General features: G+C 45.3%; 2 protein-coding genes across 10 annotated transcripts in view; one reads left to right on the forward strand and one right to left on the reverse strand.

The window, feature by feature from the left end:
* LRRC40 (leucine rich repeat containing 40) overlaps positions 1-5187 on the reverse strand; it is a 31129-nt gene extending 25942 nt beyond the window's left edge. Inside the window, exons 1-3 of one of the 4 annotated variants that reach the window (XM_008172572.4) lie at positions 4922-5187; positions 3575-3756; positions 1745-1818 (exon numbers count right to left, since the gene is read on the reverse strand). In XM_008172572.4, the coding sequence (XP_008170794.2) occupies positions 1745-1818; positions 3575-3756; positions 4922-5072 (407 nt within the window). In that variant the 5' untranslated portion in view covers positions 5073-5187. Of the gene's footprint in view, positions 1-1744; positions 1819-3574; positions 3757-4617; positions 4664-4716; positions 4889-4921 lie in introns of those variants that run through there. The other 3 variants (XM_005285501.4, XM_042851327.2, XM_065554033.1) reach the window with 3 other exon arrangements.
* A 10186-nt stretch (positions 5188-15373) lies between these two features.
* The window catches only part of SRSF11 (serine and arginine rich splicing factor 11), a 37163-nt gene continuing 32694 nt past the window's right edge, over positions 15374-19842 (forward strand). For 3 of the 6 annotated variants that reach the window (XM_065554038.1, XM_005285502.5, XM_005285503.5), the window contains exon 1: positions 15374-15900. In XM_065554038.1, the coding sequence (XP_065410110.1) occupies positions 15773-15900 (128 nt within the window). In that variant the 5' untranslated portion in view covers positions 15374-15772. Of the gene's footprint in view, positions 15901-16048; positions 16565-16683; positions 16873-19842 lie in introns of those variants that run through there. The other 3 variants (XM_065554040.1, XM_042851324.2, XM_065554037.1) reach the window with 3 other exon arrangements.

Here is a 19842-nt window from a genome sequence, read left to right on the forward strand (position 1 = left end):
CCTCCCCTATGTTTATTTGCTCAAGACTACTTTAAACCACCATCTGAAGTTACGCTTCAGCTGAATCTTGCCTAGTTGCTATTCTACCAGACAGCATCTTAAAGAAAATTGTACCTACATTTTTCAGTCCACAAATCTGAAGGTTCATATGGTAAGAATCACTTTTCAACACGAATAAGCTTTTAAAGTTTAATTGTCAAACACATTCCATATGAAGAGTACTTTTTATCCTTTAAACTGAAGCTGTTAGACTGAGCGCACATCTTCCTTTGAAGAATTAATAGATGAAAACCTAAAAACTACCACAAGACTGAGGAAAGGCCTTCCCTGATCATATCAAAACCCAAATATTGAGGTTTTCAGTGTTTTAAATATGTTCATGAAGTACAAAAACAAATTCTGTCAATACAGAGACAAAAAAAGAGCATAAAGGCTTGTGGAGGTGCTTTGCAAGTCCAGGATCTGAGCCAAAGCTCACTGAAGTCAATGGACAGACTTCAGTTCACTTCAGTATGCTTCAGATCAAGCGCCTAATCACCAGAAAGCAATGCACCTTGCTATATATAGTAACTTAGTCCAAGACTTTCAGAAGTAATGAAGGAATTGAATCCCCAACTCTCGTTGACTTTTAATGAGTTAAAAGAGTTGGGCGCGTAGCTCCCTTTGCACTTTTGAAAAATTCCATCCTTAGTGCCCGTAATCTTCAACATCCTTATTTGTCACGTGATAGGAGGAGTAACAACATATAGTTACATTTATCAGGAAATCAAACTGAAGTTTTAGGACATCAAAAATATTTAAATGTAGAGATAACATATGTTTTCTGTGAGCAGTTACATCTCCAAGACTGAGGCTCCCACCCTTTCACTGCGTGTGTTTAAATACAAATAATGTTGGCCTTCTTCATGAAAGAAGTGCTGTCCGTTTGTTTTCAGGGCTGCCTTGTCAGAATTCTATTCACTAACTAGTCCCAGAAGATATTAGGGGGTGGGTTGGGACGGGACCCCTGTCCACAGACCTCAACAGGCAAAAGGAATGTCATTACATTTTTCTATTATCAGTCAATCAAATGAGTAGATTCTGTATCTGAGCTGGTAAATTTTCACGACAATTTTACATGATTCATGTGAGCATGCTCATACCTCTGTTTTCTCCAAGCATCCTTACGTGTGTCAAGTGTCAGCAGTGGGGATCACATTCCAGATAAAAATATGACTTAGTCACAACACTTCTAAGAACTGAAACCTGAGAGATCCAGGGTCTTGGGTCTGAGATGTACACTTACACAAGTAAGGATTAACGTCACTGGGCTAAAAGCTCTGAAAATTAGCTGGAAGAACTGTGTATAGAAAAACCAATGAACACAATCATTGACCAATAACAGTTTAAAAAGGTGACAAATCAAGGCCTCAATCCTGCAAGTAGAACCATCAAGGCAGACCCCAATGCCTGTGCAATTTGTCTACCTAGGCATAGCAGTTTATCTGCATGATTCTCTTTGCACAATCAAGGACCAAAATGAGACTTTGTCATTTTATGAATTTTACACTAAAATATCAAACTGAAAGCCTGACTACACTCACAAAGTTCTCCCCTCACTGCTACAAACACATTTAATAACACTGAACACAGTGCTGGTTTAGAGAGCTTTTCTTAAATTACAGGGAGACAATTTTAGAAGATTTTAAGTTTCTTAACCACTGGACGCATATTTACTGTATTCAGATTTGTAAAACATATTTACCTGACATTGAGCTTCTGAAGATTTTCCAAAAATCCTATAGCAGAAGGAATAGATGTCAGCTGATTATCATGTACCTAGAAACAAAAAGGTTTTAGAAGTGTAACTGCTTATCAATACCCTTTTTTTTTTTAATATAGCCAAGAAACAAACTATGCTACGTGCATACAAAAGAAAATTTTGTACAAGGGCCTTGACAAGTGCCAATTGTCAGGATAATTTCATTACTAACAGAACACTACAGAGTTACCTGTCTGATAAAAGCTTCACTCAGTCGACAGGAAAAGCTGTGAGAAGCAGAGGTGAGAGATTAACTAAAAAGGTTGGGGAAAAGTGAAAAAAACCAGCCTCCTTCTAGTGGGGAACAGGGCCCCCCCCTCCCATTGGCAGACAGGCAGTAAAGCTCTGATTTTTCCCACCCAACAGACAGGAGGAAAGGGGCAGAGGAGAATTTACCAGACACTTTGAAGTCAAGATGAAAGACATTTCTCTACTGGGAAGTCCAGTTCTCTTCTTCCCAGCAGCTTGATGGGGGCAAGTCTATCCCAAAGTGCTATAGCTGAATTCTTTGATTTGAGATTCCCCCTAACCACACACACACACAAACTTCTGATCTTCTGTATCTACCTCTGGCTGTATCTAAGTTTTTCCAAGTTCTGAAAAAACAACAAGGAGTCCTGTGGCACCTTAAAGACTAATAGATTTATCTGGGCATAAGCTTTCATAGGTAAAAGACCTCACTTCTTCAGATGCATGGAGTGAAAATTACAGATGTAAGCATTATATAATGACACATGAAGAGAAGGGAGTACCTCACAAGTGGAGAACACTGGTGAGGTACTCCCTTCTCTTCATGTGCCACTGTGAATACTGTGAGGTACTCCCTTCTCTTTGTGTCATTATATAATGCCTGCAACTGTAACTTTCACTCCATGCATCTGAAGAAGTGAGGTTTTTTACCCACGAAAGCCCAAATAAATCTGTTAGTCTTTAAGGTGCCACCGGACTCCTTGTTGTTTTTGTGGATACAGACTAACATGGCTACCCCCCCCGATACTTGACTCCAAGTTCTATTCCTTAATTTTTCACTCCTTCAGTGATCCTCCAAGAACCCTATCCAAATGCCCTTATTCGCCAGCTACCATCCAGAAAAGGGCATTGCCAGGGCAACCTTCCCTCCAGGAAAGAAGAAACAACTCTCTCCCAAACCAACCAGTACCACTGTTTTAGCTTGTTAAGGGCATCAGAGTATGCTTTCATGCTGACAGGATCTGAGCACATTGCCTCTACAGCACTCCAGGTGCCAGAACATAAGATATTACAGTGTTATTGCAGTGCTCTTGTGATTACTAATATACTAGAAACCTGAGGTACTGAGATATAATTGTGATGGTGGCTAAATAAATACCTAGAGAGTTTGTGGGGAAGGAGTGTAGATGAGGGACTCAAAATTCTGTTTTGGGTCCTGAAGATCCCCCAGGTGCCTTTTCTCCTCAAAGTCACTATCTAGGCAAATCTCTATCAAGGAGGAGGACTGGACTTTGGTCCTCACAGGCAAGTTATAAATAATTGTCCATTACGGAGTATCTGGGACCTGCCTGTGAAAAATTTGGTTCTGGCCGCTGTCAAAAACAGGATACTAGATTAGATGCACCATTAATCTGATAAGTTATAACAATTCCTACATTTCCCTAGGAACACACCAATACCACTTTAATACATCCAGCATTTAATACAAGAGAGGGGAACTTGAGACCTCTGTGAGGAAATCTACTCCTTCCCCCACCCTTCCAGAATGCAGGCACAATCTGATAACAGGTGTTCTTTACTTACATCCAGTACTGTGAGAGCGGGCAAAAGTCTGACATCCTCAGAAAGACACTGCAGTTTGTTTGAGGCTAAGATGAGTTTGGTCAGATCTGTTTGCTCCCACCAGCGATCAGCAGCACCAAAAGACAGATTTTGATGGGCTTCCTCCGGAACATCCAAATTTATTCGCCACACATTCGCAGGTACTACACACAAACAAAAGTGGCATATTTGTACAATAAACGTCTCCAATATTTAACCTTAAGCTTTTACTGTCATCACTGTGGTTATCCAAAAATGTTTAATAACTTTATTCTTCATAGAGCTGGTTGGAACATTTGTTCAAATGAAATGGACAAAAAACTGACTACTTTCACTAGTATTTCCCCCCTATTTTCTGATCAGCTCTCATTCTTAACCAAAGTACTTATGTAATCATAAATTGTAGTTAAACCAGCTGAATTGGCTGAGCATCATGGAGAGTGTGAGGAAGAAGGTGTCAGATCCTCATAACTGAAAGGGCTTGAAAAAGGCATTTACAATTCTGGGAAACTACAGAATCCCCAGCTGCTCCTGAACAGCCAGATGCCACTGCTTGTCTAAACTCTAAAGGACCTTTTTTAATAATCTGTGCTTGGTTGCAACAGCCACATCCTTTTCTTTTGGATTTGAACCTATGCCTTTGTAACATCCAGAGTTGAGTTGAGTATTATAATGCGCTGTCTCTCAGGCCTGTCCAGAAGCTTCAGATAGAGCAGAATCCATCAGCTCGCTTATTGCCAGGGTTAGCCTTAAACAAAGAGAGCACATCACACCTATGACCTACCTTCCAATGGCATTCCCAACCCCTATGTGGTTGGGATCCTAGCTATTAGAAGACTTTTTGCGAAAGTCACCTACCAGTTCGGATCTACCAGCCTTAGCAACAACGGGAGCTCTATTTAACATACAAGCCCCGGCCCACACATGGGCGGATAAAACAAACATGTAGCATCACATCTTCAAAGCGCTGCATTAACAGTGCCCCGGGTTATTCAGATCCCGCAAGGGGGACAGCCTGGCCTTACCCGCATGGCCCCAATGTGAAGCACTCGCCATGAGTCCCGTGGCGGACTCTGGAGCAGCCCGCCCAGGGATCCCAGCCCTGCTATGGGGCACCCACCTACCCAGCACGGTGAGCCAGGTGCCCCTTCCCTGGGCGGTGGGGTGGCAGCATGTCTGCCCCTGGGGGAAGGGCAGGGCAGGGCCTGGCCTCGGCGCACAAGGGGGGATGGATAGGCCGGTCTCCTTCATGCCTTCGAGCGAGTCCGCCCTCCTACCGGGGAGCCCCACACACCGGGTAGGGGAGCGGCCCCAGGCTCTCGCTCTCACCCTCACTCAGGTCGCGGCCTGCCAGGTTTAACTGGCCGTTCTTCCTGGCCGCTCTGAGCAGCCCCTGCGGCACCGCGGGCCCCGGCTCCCCCGCATCCCGCCTGAAGCCGGCGCGAGGATCTCCCGCTTTCCCTCGGCGTGCCGCCGCCATGTTCCCACAGAGCGCCACACGCGGCCCGCCCAGGCCCAGCCTCCCCTCGACCGCGTCAGCCCGCCCCCCAAGCCAGGGAGGCGGGCGGAGCCAGCCACGGCCTCCGCGTTCAGCGCCGGCGGGCGCGGTGGGGTGGGGTCACCGCCTGCCTCCGGGATGCATCTGCCGCAACTCCACCCGCAACGTGGGCCCCTCTGCCCCAATCACTCCTTCAGGCCCTGTCCGCCGCCTCAGTAAGTGAGGCTGGGAACTCTGCCCCCAGTTCCCCTCGCTGGCTACAATTCACTCGCCCCCCAGACTTCTCCTTGTGTCTGTGGTGGTGGTTTGTCATCCTGTGTTAAAGGGGGAACCTAGCAGTGCCAAGCGCGATGCATGGGTCAGTGACCATCGCCATCCGCAGTTTGTTAGCAAATAGCATTAACCCCGCGGGGTATTCTTCTATCCATCGAAATATCCAAGTCCCTTCTGAATCTTGCTCGAGCCCTTCCTTACTGATGTGTGAGCCGGAGAGGCTCCAGGTTAACTTTTAAACCCCGGGCTGAGTGAGTTTGTAGAGATGGCCGTTAGAAAAACCATCTTGTAAACTGAACGGATTGGATCTGGAGTCACCCTGAGAAAATAAACCCAGAACCCCACAACGTCCTTCCACAAAGTAACTTTTCAGAGTAGAATCACACTTTAAAACATTATGATTGTTTTGTAAAAACCTAGTTTACTCAAACTTCTGACAAACACCTGGGAGAAAAGCTTTGCAAAAGATTCAACTAATTTCAAATTGAAGTCTAAGGCCTGGTCTACACTACGACTTTAATTCGGATTTATCAGCTTTAATTCGAATTTACCCTGCAACCGTCCACACAACGACGCTATTTATTTCGATGTAAAGGGCCCTTTAAATCGATTTCTGTACTCCACCCCGACGAGCGGAGTAGCGGCAAAATCGATTTTAACATTTCGAATTAGGGATAGTGTGGCCGCAATTCGATGGTATTGGCCTCCGGGAGCTATCCCACAGTGCATCATTGTGACCGCTCTGGACAGCAATCTAAACTCGGATGCACTGGCCAGGTAGACAGGAAAAGCCCCGCGAACATTTGAATTTCATTTCCTGTTTGCCCAGCGTGGAGAGCACAGGTGACCACAGATAGCTCATCAGCACAGGTAACCATGCAGGCTGATAATCGAAAAAGAGCACCAGCATGGACCGTGAGGGAGGTACTGGATCTGATCGCTGTATGGGGAGAGGATTCAGTGCTTGCAGAACTTCGTTCTAAAAGACGAAATGCAAAAACTTTTGAAAAAATCTCCAAGGGCATGATGGAGAGAGGCCACAATAGGGACTCTGAGCAGTGCCGCGTGAAAGTCAAGGAGCTCAGACAAGCCTATCAAAAAACAAAGGAGGCAAACGGTCGCTCCGGGTCAGAGCCACGGACATGCCGCTTCTACGCCGAGCTGCATGCAATTCTAGGGGGGGCTGCCACCACTACCCCACCTGTGATCGTGGATTCTGGGTCGGGGATAGTCTCATCAGCGACGCCTGAGGATTCTGCCGATGGGGGAGAGGAGGAGGAGGAGGATGAAGATGAGCTTGCAGAGAGCACACAGCACTCCGTTCTCCCCAACAGCCAGGATCTTTTTCTCACCCTGACTGAAGTACCCTCCCAAGCCTCCCAAGCCAGTACCCAAGACTCTGACCCCATGGAAGGGACCTCAGGTGAGTTTACCTTTTAAAATATAAAACTTGTTTTAAAAGCAAACGGTTTTTAATGATTACTTTGCCCTGAGGATTTGGGATGCATTCGCGGTCAGTTCAGCTACTGGAAAAGTCTGTTAACGTGTCTGGGGATGGAGCGGAAATCCTCCAGGGACATCTCCATGAAGCTCTCCTGGAGGTACTCCAAAAGCCTTGCCACAAGGTTTCTGGGCAGTGCATCCTTATTCCCTCCTCCATGGTAGGACACTTGACCACGCCATGCTTGCAGCAAGTAATCTGGTATCATTGCCTGACAAAGCCTGGCAGCGTATGGTCCCGGTGTTTGCTGGCATTCAAGCAACATCCGTTCTTTATCTTGTTGTGTAATCCTCAGGAGAGTGATATCACTCCTGGTAACCTGGTTGAAATATGGGAACTTAATTAAGGGGACAGAGGTGGCCGTTCCTACTGGGCTGTTTGCCTGTGGCGGAAAATAAATCCTTCCCTGCAGTTAGCCAAGCGCAGATGGGAAATTGGCCCTGAGTTTTTCGCATTTGGCTAGCAGGGATCTTCCCTGTTACCAGCCACGTGGTGGGGGGAGGGGTACCGTGATCATCCCAGAGAATTCATGGCGGGAGGGGGGCGGCGGCGGGGGGGGTGGGGTGGTTAGTTTGGTGCCTGCAGGGATCTTCCCTGATACCAGCCACGCGGTGGGGGGGAGGGGTACAGTGATCATCCCAGAGAATTCATGGCGAGGGGGGGGGGGTTAGTTTGTTTTCTGCTGCTGCTGAATGTTAACAGAAAAACCGCAGCACTCTACAGGCTATGCTTGGTATGTGGGAAAGGAGGGCGCAGAAGCTGTAAAACAATGGCTTACCATGGCCGCATGCAAGCCGAATTCTGTTGCCCAGACCTGTGATCTCTAGCAGCAAAGCCACAGGCACTCAGCATTAAGAGGCAAAATGCGACCTTGCACAGAAATCACATGTGCTATGTAATGTGAATAGTGTTGGTCACCGTGAAAGAGTATAAGCATTGTTCTGCAAAATGTAGCTTTTTAAACAAGTCTCTCTTTTTTCCCCTCCCTACAGCAGCTGCAAATTCCTCAAGCCTCCCTCCTCCATCCCGAAGGTTATCACAGATAAGGCGGCGTAAGAAGAGAACGCGAGACGAGATGTTTTCTGAAATTATGGAATCCAGCCGCAGTGACAGAGCTCATCTGAATGAGTGGAAGGAAACAGTTTCAAAGTATAGGAAAGAAGCCAGTGAACGTGAGGACAGGAGGGACCAACGTGAGGACAGGAGGGACCAACGTGAGGACAGGAGAGACGCTCGAGATGAGAGGTGGCGGCAGGAAGACCAGAGGAGGCAGGATGCAACGCTGGGGCTGCTGCGTGAGCAAACAGACATGCTCCGGCGTCTGGTGGAGCTTCAGGAACGGCTGCTGGAAAACAGACTGCCGCTTCAGCCCCTGTTCCACCCTCCCCCCTCCCCATGTTCCGTATCCTCCTCACCCAGACGTGTAAGAACGCGGGGGGGGAGGCTCCGTACACCTTCCCATTCCACCCCAGTAGACAGCCCAAGCAAAAGGCTGTCATTTTTTTAACCTTTTCTTTGTGGCTTTTTCCTTCCCAGCAATCCTCCTCCCAAATACCACCCGGGTTCCCTCCCTCTTTTTCTAATCTATTAATAAAGAATAAATGATTTTTAAATGATAGTGACTTTATTTGGTTTGAAAGAAAGCTGGGGGAAGGGGGAGGGTGGGTTCCTTACAGAAAATCAGTCAATAAATGGGGCGGGTTTTCATGAAGGAGAAACAAACAGATATTTCACACTGTAGCCTGGCCAGTCATGAAACTGGTTTTTAAAGCTTCTCTGATGCACAGCGCTTCCTGGTGTGCTCTTCTAATCGCCCTGGTGTCTGGCTGCGCGTAATCAGCAGCCAGGCGATTTGCCTCAGCCTCCCACCCCGCCATAAAGGTCTCCCCCTTACTTTCACAGAGATTGTGGAGCACACAGCAAGCAGAAATAACAATGGGGAGATTTCTTTGGCTGAGGTCAGAGCGAGTCAATAATGATCGCCAGCGACCTTTTAAACGGCCAAATGCACATTCTACCACCATTCTGCACTTGCTTAGCCTGTAGTTAAACAGCTCCTGACTCCTGTCCAGGCTGCCTGTGTACGGCTTCATGAGCCATGGCATTAAGGGGTAGGCTGGGTCCCCAAGAATAACTATTGGCATCTCAACATCTCCAACGGTTATTTTCTGGTCCAGAAAGTAAGTCCCTTGCTGCAGCCCTTTAAACAGAGTAGTGTTCCTGAAGACACGAGCGTCATGAACCCTTCCCGCCCAGCCCACGTTGATGTTGGTGAAACGTCCCTTGTGATCCACAAGTGCTTGCAGCACCATTGAAAAGTACCCCTTGCGGTTTATGTACTCGGTGGCTTGGTGCTCCGGTGCCAAGATAGGGATATGGGTTCTGTCTATCGCCCCACCACAGTTAGGGAATCCCATTGCAGCAAAACCATCCACTATAACCTGCACATTTCCCAGAGTCACTAACTTTCGTAGCAGCACCTGAGTGATTGCTTTGGCTACTTGCATCACAGCAGCCCCCACAGTAGATTTGCCCACTCCAAATTGATTCCCGACTGACCGGTAGCTGTCTGGCGTTGCAAGCTTCCACAGGGCTATCGCCACGCGCTTCTCAACTGTGAGGGCTGCTCTCATCTTGGTATTCTGGCGTTTCAGGGCAGGGGACAGCAAGTCACAAAGTTCCATGAAAGTGCCCTTACGCATGCGAAAGTTCCGCAGCCACTGGGAATCGTCCCAGACCTGCAACACTATGCGGTCCCACCAGTCTGTGCTTGTTTCCCTTGCCCAGAATCGGCGTTCCATGGATAGAATCTGCCCCATTAACAACATGATCTCCAAAGCACCGGGGCCTGTGGTTTCACAGAATTCTGTATCCGTGTCCGTGTCCATGTCCATGTCAATGTCCTCATCATGCTTGTCGCTGCGCTGCCGCCGCCGCTGCCTCCTCACCTCGTTTTTCTGGTCCTGGCTGAGCATAAACTCCACGAGAACGCGCAAGGTGTTTACAATGTTCATGACTGCTGTCTTGAGCTCAGCGGGCTCCATGCTTGCCGTGGTATGGAGTCTGCAGTGTTCACCCACCCAGGAAAAAAGGCGCGAAAATGGTTGTCTGCCGTCCGTTGCTTTCATGCAGGGAGGAGGGAGGGAGGAGGTGAGGCTGTACCCAGAACCACCTGCGACGATGTTTTTTGTCCCATCAGGCACTGGGATCTTAACCCACAATCCCAATGGGCGTGGGAGACTGCGGGAACTATGGGATAGCTATGGGATAGCTACCCACAGTGCAACAGTGCAGAAATCGACACTAGCCCCGGTACTTGGACGCACACCACCGAATTAATGTGCTTAGTGTGGCCACATACATTTCGACTTTATACAACCTGTTTTTCAAATCCGAATTATATAAATTCGGATTAATCCCGTAGTGTAGACATACCCTAAGAGTGCTCCTGCTCCCTCCAGAGAAACCCTGTTTTTCTCAGAAGACCCCATGCATAATAGGAGAGCTAATATATTTATATTATGTTAAAGAGGCCAGGCAAGTGAAGTCTGATTGTGGTAGGGCATGATATGTAATCAGACACTTTAAAACTTTGCTCATTAATAATTTTGTAAACTATTTAACAAATACTTTGGAGAAAAACTCTTTGTTGAACATTCAGCATGTCTGCATCTTCAGCTAAAGATGGAGAAAGACCCCAATCCCCTCAGTTATCCAGAAGTCCTCAAATGAAAACAGGGGAGATTTGCCATTCCTGAAATTTCTAAGAAAAAGCAAGCAGAAAAAAAAAACCATTTCAAAACTTCTTTATATACCATAAACAAACACAAAGGGCACTAAAACAAGGTTTGTTTTCTTTTACAGATCACATTTAATGTGGTCAGTATGTGGAATTGTCTTGTTTTAAAATAATATACACTGATGGTTTTGCTATCAAATGTATTTGGGGGAGATTAATGGTGGACAACTCTCTCACACCAAGACAATACAATTTTGGTGGGAAGGCTGTTCTTCCCCCAGCTACATCCCTTCTAACTCTTGATGTTTCTCTATAACAGACACTCATCCTCTATTCATTTTCATCTCCTCCCACACCTGTTTCCCGAAGACATCTGTCCTGAGCATGCATGCTGTATTTCCCATTTCTCAAACCCCAATCCTCACTGTGAGAGACTCCCCCCCCCCCATGCACACTCTCCTCCCTGAGAGACAATGGCCTCTTTCATGAAATTCCCCCATCCTCCCCACACATACTCTTCTTCTTCCTCCCCTCCTCCTCCCTGATCAAGCAAAGAAATGCCCCATGCCTGGTTTCCAATCCCATTTCCTCAAAGAGGAAAGATGGATGTTTCTCATAGCACAGTCTTCCTCTCATTCTAGGTCCCCTGAAAAAATGGAAAGAGATAGGCTCCCCACCTCCCCCCATCCTTTTCTCCCACCATAGAATTCCATAACTGATTCTACTGGACTGGAGAAGTGGCCAAAGAACATATTAATTATTATACATATTATTCAACTACCCAGACATCTGTTTGGAAAATAATACAGCAGGGCACAGATTATCCAAAAGTTACTGGAATATATCGGAGACCATTTTTTATTTCAGAAGTTGGAGAAAGCTACTAGGGGAGAGGCTGTTCTAGAAGGTGGGTGTGTAACTGGTTGGAAAATCTTTTCCAGAGAGTAGTTATCAGTGGTTCACAGTCATGCTGGAAGGGCATAATGAGTGGGGTCCCGCAGGAATCTGTTCTGGATTCGGTTCTGTTCAATATCTTCATCAATGATTTAGATAATGGCATAGAGAGTACACTTATAAAGTTTGCAGACTATACCAAGTTGGGAGGGGTTGCAAGTGCTTTGGAGGATAGGATTAAAATTCAAAATGATCTAGACAAACTGGAGAAACAGTCTGAAGTAAATTGGATGAAATTTGATGAGGACAAATGTAAAGTACTCCACTTAGGAAGGAACAATCAGTTGCACACATACAAAATGGGAAATAACTGCCTAGGAAGGAGTACTGTGGAAAGGGATCTGGGGGTCATAGTGGATCACAAGCTAAATATGAGTAAATAGTGTAACACTGTTGCAAAAAAAGCAATCATCATTCTGGGATGTATTAGCAGGAATGTTGTAATCAAGAAATGAGAAGTAATTCTTCCACTCTACTCTGTGCTGATTAGGCCTCAACTGAAGAATTTTTGTCCAGTTCTGGGCACCACATTTCAGGTAAAATGTGGACAAATTGCAGAAAGTCCAGAGAAGAGCAACAAAAATGATTACAGGTCTAGAAAACATGACCTATGAGGGAAGATTGAAAAAAATGGATTTGTTTAATCTGGAAAAGAGAAGACTCGGAGGGGACATGATAACAGTTTTTAAATACATAAAAGGTTGTTACAAGGAGACGGAAGAAAAATTATTCTCCTTAACCCCTGAGAATAAGACAAGAAGCATTGGGCTTAAATTGCAGAAAAGGCAGCTTAGGTTGGATGTTAAGCACTGGAATAAATTGCCCAGGGAGGTTCTGGAATTGCCATCATTGGAGATTTTTAAGAACACATTAGACAAACATCTGTTAGGGATGGTCTAGATCAGGATACTCAACCTTTTTCTTGCTGAGGCCCCCCTTAACATGCTATAAAAATGCCAGGGCCCATCGGGGAAGGAACTCGGGGGTCCGGGGGGGGACACACACCCTTGGGCATAGGCATAGTTTTACTTCTATGGCTGGGGGGGCTCCCAGTGTGGCTTCCATCTTCGGGTGGGGGGGGTGCTGGGGGTCCTGGCTTGGGTGCGGGAGGGAGGTTGGCCGGCTTCAGTCCCATGCCACTCCTGGTGGGGTGGCTTCAGCTCCATGCTATTCCCGGCTTGGGGGGGAGGCGCGGCGCCAGCTTCAGCGCTGGGACTTGTGGCACTGGGTTTCAGCTGCAGGGATATGCAGCCACCCTGAAAGGACTCGCAGACCCTCGGTTGAGAACCGCTGTCTAGATAATACTTAGTCCTGCCATGAGTGCAGGGGACTGGATTAGATACCTCTTGAGGTCCCTCCCAGTCGTATGATTCTATGATAACACGTAAGGGCCTCAAACATAGACCAGGGCCCCTCTGTGCTAGGCACTGTACAAATCTCATTCTCCCCAATCCTCCACGCCCCCGACAGCCTGTGCTTTTCATGTCTTGCTCATGTTTCCTTCTCTGCCAGATCTATTTTCAATAAAAGAGACCATGTAGCATCTTTGAAAATAACATTTTAAAGAGAACAAGGCAAGACAAACAATAAAGAAGTACTTTCATTTAAGCTTATCCTTAGAATACAATTTCTCCCCATTTTCCTTTGCTTATTAATTTCTTTTAAAATGGACTTTTTTTAGTAGGTGAAAGAGTACTGAAAATAATGGTGTATGTAAAGTTCTAGCCCCAGGCATAATAATGCTTCTCCCTTTCCTATCCCATCACAAAAAAAGACAAGAAAACAGCTCAATCCATTTTGCTACCAGTATCAAATAGAATTTTCTTCAGGTAAGCAAAATATACGCCTTTGACAAATTTCCTTTAGAAATTATGTATAGAAAACCAAATCTCCTTCCTAGGTTATTAGTAACTCCTAGATTGCTAAAACTGAAAGAACTGTAAAAATATGTTTTCTTTTCACAGCCTATGTTCTTTACTTTTGCACTTCCCTCAACTTGGACAATTAAGAATTTAGCCATTTACAACTTTTGTTCATAATCAGTTTCATTTTCTGGCTTTCAGGTACCAGCTCACTTTGGGTTTCCAACACTGCAGGGAAAAGTTTTTTTTTAAAGATTCCTCTGAAATTAAAAAATAAATTCTACTGGTCTAACATTTTGTAAAATATTTCACATTTGATCCTGATTCAACTTTAAAATCAAACGTTTACCAAACTATGATGGTCTTGAGGCTGGCTCTCTTTTCTTGCTTGCTCATTCATTCTTTTGCTTCAGTTTTCTTCCGATTTTTATCATCTTGTTTCTTTATCCTTTATCTGTCCCCTGTGTAATATTACTGGGAGTCAGCAGATGACACTATTACTCAAAGTTTTATGAGTTCTGCTTAACTGGATGCATTGGTACTTAGATTTTGGATGAAATGCTCTGTTAATTGAGTTGCAATTTTAGTTGAAAGCTTCTGAATGCCAGCACCATTTATTCACAGGACCTACACAATTTCAAATTGACAACTCCCCACTGCTGCCCCACTTTGAAATCAGAGCAATCTCAGATTCAACACATTTCTCTGTTCAGGATCTACCTTGGATGAGTAGCATTTAGCTGTGATCTGAATTTAATTTGTTCTTGGATATTTGAGAAATCTTGTGTTACTGTTGGCTATGTGTCAAGTATCAGAGGGGTAGCCGTGTTAGTCTGAATCTGTAAAAAGCAACAGAGGGTCCTGTGGCACCTTTGAGACTAACAGAAGTATTGGGAGCATAAGCTTTCGTGGGTAAGAACCTCACTTCTTCAGATGCAAGTTGGCTATGTGGTAATAGGATTTTTCCCAGGTTACCTGGGGGCTCAAATTGTAAACAAACCGGTGGAAGCACATTCTCAGTAGAGGGTTTTTTTGTATATTTAAAAAACAAACAAATTATCTCTACATCAATAATAATGCAAACAACATTATAATTAAGTAGCAGTTTGACAGTTGAAATGTATTACTTGGAAAGGTGTATTGATTTTATAGAAGCAATAAAGTGGCATTGCACTATCAATTTAAAAGAAACTTCTAAAGAAGCCGTTACTGTGTAGGGAAGCATCTACCACTATCACTAACATAGTAACAACCACTTGATGTCGATAGGTTGAGGAGGGGTTGGCAAATTTTGCTTCCATTAAAATAAATTTACTTCAGTTACAGCAAGATCAGGCTGCAGACTGGTTTTGTTTTCAGCATAAGAGTTAGGAAAGAATTACTCTAGAACTGAAAAATGACTGGGAAATTAATATTATTCGGGTATTTTAAGTTTGAGATGAAATACTGTAGTCTACTTCTCGTGTACGGTGCCCGCCTTGCTCGCAGTTCAATATCTACCCTGGCAAGTCTACTTTAACTTGACAACAGTAAAATAATTAGGAGCAGCCTTTGCCAGCTGCTGATCTCACTCAACTCCCACTGGAGTCATTTGGACAAACGGGTCGCTCAGCACCGTGCTAATGCAGGGGCTGCTGGTCCTGGAAGATCAGAGGAGGCGCCCTGTAGCTCTAGGGCTCGTAGACCCTCAAGGATGGGGAGGGGGCGCCCACCCAGGCTACAGCCTCGTCAGCTAAGAGCACTCTGTGCCGAGAGCCCCGGGCAGGCCTCAGACTAGGCCCTAGGCCTTCTGCTCTGGCTGAACTTTCTCCGCCCCCGGGGGGTTCAGTTGTAGCGAGCTCGGAGCGGGAAACGGAGATAATCCCCCTCGCGCCCAAACACGGCCTCGCCTGCCAGGCTCCGGAGTAGCTCTCCATACTGCCCATGCGCGGGTCAAGCAAGGCACCAGGATGAGGCGTGCGCAGGAGCAGCAAGCGCTGCAAGACGTGGTTGACTAGTACGCATGTGCAATAGCCGCAAGTCCTTGGAAGAGGTACAGGTAATGCACATGCGCAAATAGGGCTTCTGTGGGCGAGGCGACTTGTGAGTCTGCGCAAGACCACCGAAGTACGCAGCTCGCGCCTGCTTAGAGAAGAGCAGTGAAGGATTGTGGGATACTAGGCTGCGGCCCGGGCAGGCTGGTGGAGCGGGCAGCTGGTGGCAGTTATTGCCCGACAACGGTTGTTTTGTGCGCGGGGCCCGTGCTTGTGCCCGGACGGGAAGCGGCAGGGGACATAGCAAAAAGCTACCCGGTTCCTAACGCGCTCTCCCCTCTCCCTGATGTGTTTGTAGCACTGGAGTGGGCGGCAGCGCGATGGCTTCAAGCAGCGGCACCGACGTGATTCAGGTCACCAACGTCTCTCCTAGCGCCAGCTCCGAGCAGATGCGGACACTCTTCGGTTTCCTGGGCAAGATCGAGGAGCTGCGCCTCTTCCCTCCCGAGTGAGTCCGCCAGTGGCCGCCCCCCTTTTCCTCCCCCGCGCCATACAGGCTTCCCCTCCCCCATTCCCGGACAACGTCCCGCCTCTTTCCCATCACGCCCCGCGCCTCGCTGCTGAGAGACCCGCTGGGCCGTGAAGCTTTAAGCCGTAGGGCCTGGCTCGCCCAGGCCTCGGCCTGCGGCTGGTGGTGCGGCGGGATCTGGCTTCCCGCCGAAGCGTTAACCTCCCCCGCAGCCCAGGAAGCCTGCCTCACCCTGTCGCTTGTGTAGACGGGTCACCGTAAGGGTTAGCTAGTAGCGTGGTATCGGGGGCGCTTGAGAGCTGTGTGTGTCCGCTCCCACCCCCGGCTTCTCCTCGACTAGGAACACGCCAGATTAGTTCACGGCTGGGTTTATGTTCCGGTAGTTTTCAAAACATGCGTGAGATCAACGCGTGAGGGAAGGACCTGAACCCGCGTGCAGTCATCACTGCTAAATGCACGTCATCTTGCATGCTGGCTGTTCCAGGGGCCTCCAACCCACAGCCCGTCTGTGGTGGGATTGTCCCTCACATACAGAACCACCGCACACCTGTTGGACAGCTGCCATTTAAAAAAAGGGGGGGGCTTTGTTTTTCTCTTTACAAATTTGGGATTTTCTCTCCTTAATACACAGAGAAGGTGCAAGGTGGGTAGTAAATCTTGAACGAGTGATTGAATTATGGTCATACATCCCAAAAAATAAATAAATTAAGAATTTAGTGCTTTGTGTTGCTGGGAGTAATTCCCCCACTCCTCCAATTTACTTCTAATGGATTGCAGTTATTTTTAAAAGGATCTCAGCTATATGAAAATACAACTCATAACAATTTTTATTTTTTTTACAAAAGATTTAAAACAATCAATGATATACATGCATGTAACACACACAAAATCTGCCCAACTCACAAATGGTAATCCCAAATCCATGCAAGGAAAATCTTTAAACTATTACAGGTGATTTTTTTGTTTGTTTATTGTGCTACATTGGATGAAAAGCTATTTTTAAAGGACTGCAAACTGCAAACTTCTGTATTCTTGTTTGTTTGTGAATCAGGGATGCCTTTGTTACTCAGAGAAATGGCTTAATATAATAAGTGAGGTCAAAATAAATGCATTTTGTAACATAGGTCATGGATGTCCCAACCACGTGGAATTTTGGGTGTGTAACTATAATATGTAATGTCTATATGATTATATATATATATATATATATATTTCAATCGTGACAAACTGCCTTTATTTTGACTGTGCCTGTTTTAGTCTCCCCTCAGATGGTTTCTAACATACCGATTTTTTTCACCTAGTTTCAAATAGTGGGGGGGGGGGGGGGGGAGCGGCAATCACCACAAAGCTTCTTTCATCCTGTCAACTCCCCCTTCCCCCCTCTCCCCTCCCCCCCCCCCCCCCCCAAAAAAAAAAAAACAGAAAATCCTCCAATGCTCCTAGATGGATATGTATATATATTCCAACACAGGGTTTTCTGTGGTCTTGGTGTTTGTGTTATTTTTCAAATGGACATTTGCAATCTGAACCCCATGTTAATGCAATTTTGTGTTGGAATTTGTAGTGTAGAGGAAAACTAACTAAATGAATACAATTGCATTAAAGTTGGTGACATGTTATTATTTGAATGTCAAATATGAATGTTTAAATTTGTACATGTGGGAAAATAATATTTAAGTGCCGGAAAATAATATTTAAGTGCCAGAAAAGTTCATTTCTACCAAGTAACAAAGAATTAGCTGTCTTTAGCAAGAAAAATGTGTTTAGGTTGTTATATGGTCCTGTTCACTGTATTTGAGCATCTCACAATCATTAAAAAAAAATTTCTGTTTCTCCCCCCTCCTTCTCCCCTTGGGTTTTAGTCTACGAAAGCTTATGCCCAAATAAATGTGTTAGTCTCTAGGGTGCCACAAGGACTCCTCATTGTTTTTGTTGATACAGACTAACATGACTACCACTCTGAAACCTGTCACAATCATTAATTCATTTTATATTTTCAACACCTGTATGAGGTGGATGTTACCATCACTCTAGTGATGAGAACCTAAGGCATAGGGTAGATTTAGTGACTTTCCCAAGGGAGTCTGGTTGAACTGGGTATTGAATATTGAACTTAGGCCTCCCAAAAACCAGTCTAGTGCGTCTACTACTTCTGTGCATAGGGCTCTTGACAGTAGTTGTTTCTAGAAATAACTCCTGAAGCTCCACCTTTTCCTGCTGGTGAGCTCATCTACTCCCTTGTTTTTGTATATGGCCCTATGTGTTCTTAATTGGTCCCGGCTCATTCACATGGGCACCCAAATTCAGTTCAAGAGTACGTTATTTTCACAACAAACTATACAAGTGTTGGCAAAGTGTAAGAGACAGAATGTTCATGTCTTTGTCAGAGGTAGATAAAAATCTGCCCCGGACAGAGCACTATCGCTAGGGGACACATTGCCGCCTTATTGAAGAAATGAAAGATTGCAAAAGCGAATATTTGCACTTTACTACGTTAGGAGAAGTGTGTAATGTGTTTAGTTTGGCAGTCTGTTTCAACAGTACTTTGTCCATTTTAAGATTGATTTCATAGTTAAAATCCATTTCTGGCATGTACTGTTCAAGTTACACATTATACACAAGTAGACTTTGAAAGAATATTTATTAAGACTGCAAAGTAAGAACTCAAGTTAGGTTATGCTCTGGGAATGAATCATAATTTTGTAATGAAAAGAGATTCTTGTCTGTAGGACTCTATCTTTATTTATTGCAGAAGTTGAAAGGTGTGTAGTGATAGAGGCATGGGGTTGCAGAAATAGAAACAATGATCTCATGGTTAAGTGGTCCTACTGGTAACCCTCTCATTCTCTCTCCAACCCTGATTAATCCCCAGTGCAGATCCACACTATGCACTGAATGAGGCAGGGCTTCTGTGGAAAAAATACTACGTGATCATGTAATTAAAATTGTATAATCACAAAAAACTAAATTAAGGTTGCACAAGTAACCTTAATACTAATGTTTCCCAACGTTTTAGTGTGTGAATTAAGGTCGCCACCTTGGTATTCTTTTAATTTTGTTTGTGTGTAGTTTCCTAGGTATTTCAAAAGCAAACTCAGAAAACAAATTCCATCATGTAGTACTATATTGACACCAGCACGTGGCATCAGCAGAATTGGATCCTCTACTCCTTGAGCCAACAGAGTAATTGGTCGCAGTAGCTGGTTGTCATGTTCTGTAGAACAGCACTAGGGGTGGATGGGACACTTAGGTCACCCGAATTTTTTTAACATGGGTAAAGCAAAGTATTCTTCCCTAACCCAATTCTCAGCAATGTCTGAACCATTTTGGCAGAAGTTTTCCAAAAATAGTTCAGCCAGAGGAAGACACTTGGCATTGAAAATTTCATCCTAATTAAAGTTTGGCAAATCTATAAGCATCTGAAAACAGGCTTTCTATTGTTAGGCAAAAAGATTCTTTTCCCCAAGAATCAGGCAGGCACAGACAATATTTGAATGGGGTTTATTTATGGTACCGGGAAGACTAACAAGCAGCTTCAAAGGTGTGGGGTTACAATGACCAATTATATACCTTTTTCTTATCACTTCATTTGCATTTATCTTGTTCTTACAGAGACAAACATTGTTTCAGAGACAGAGAATGAACTTAGCATGACGGTGACAGGAACAGAACATACACATGCACATCAAACTGTTTTGATTACATCAATTATTCATGACTATCTTAAGGCGAAGGGATAGGGTGGGGGTGAGTGTTTACAGATATCCTGAGGGCTGTGAAGGGAGGGTTTGTTCTGTTCTAAGAGCTGAGTTAGTGAGCAGACACTTGACCATATAAATTTATCAAGTGTTTACAGTTGTCAGTGTCCTTGGGCTTCCTGTGTCTTTGCTTATTAGTTACCTGGGTTTCTGTCTCTTTTTT

Source organism: Chrysemys picta, chromosome 8, assembly GCF_011386835.1.
Source record: "Chrysemys picta bellii isolate R12L10 chromosome 8, ASM1138683v2, whole genome shotgun sequence".
Lineage (NCBI taxonomy): Eukaryota > Metazoa > Chordata > Testudines > Emydidae > Chrysemys > Chrysemys picta.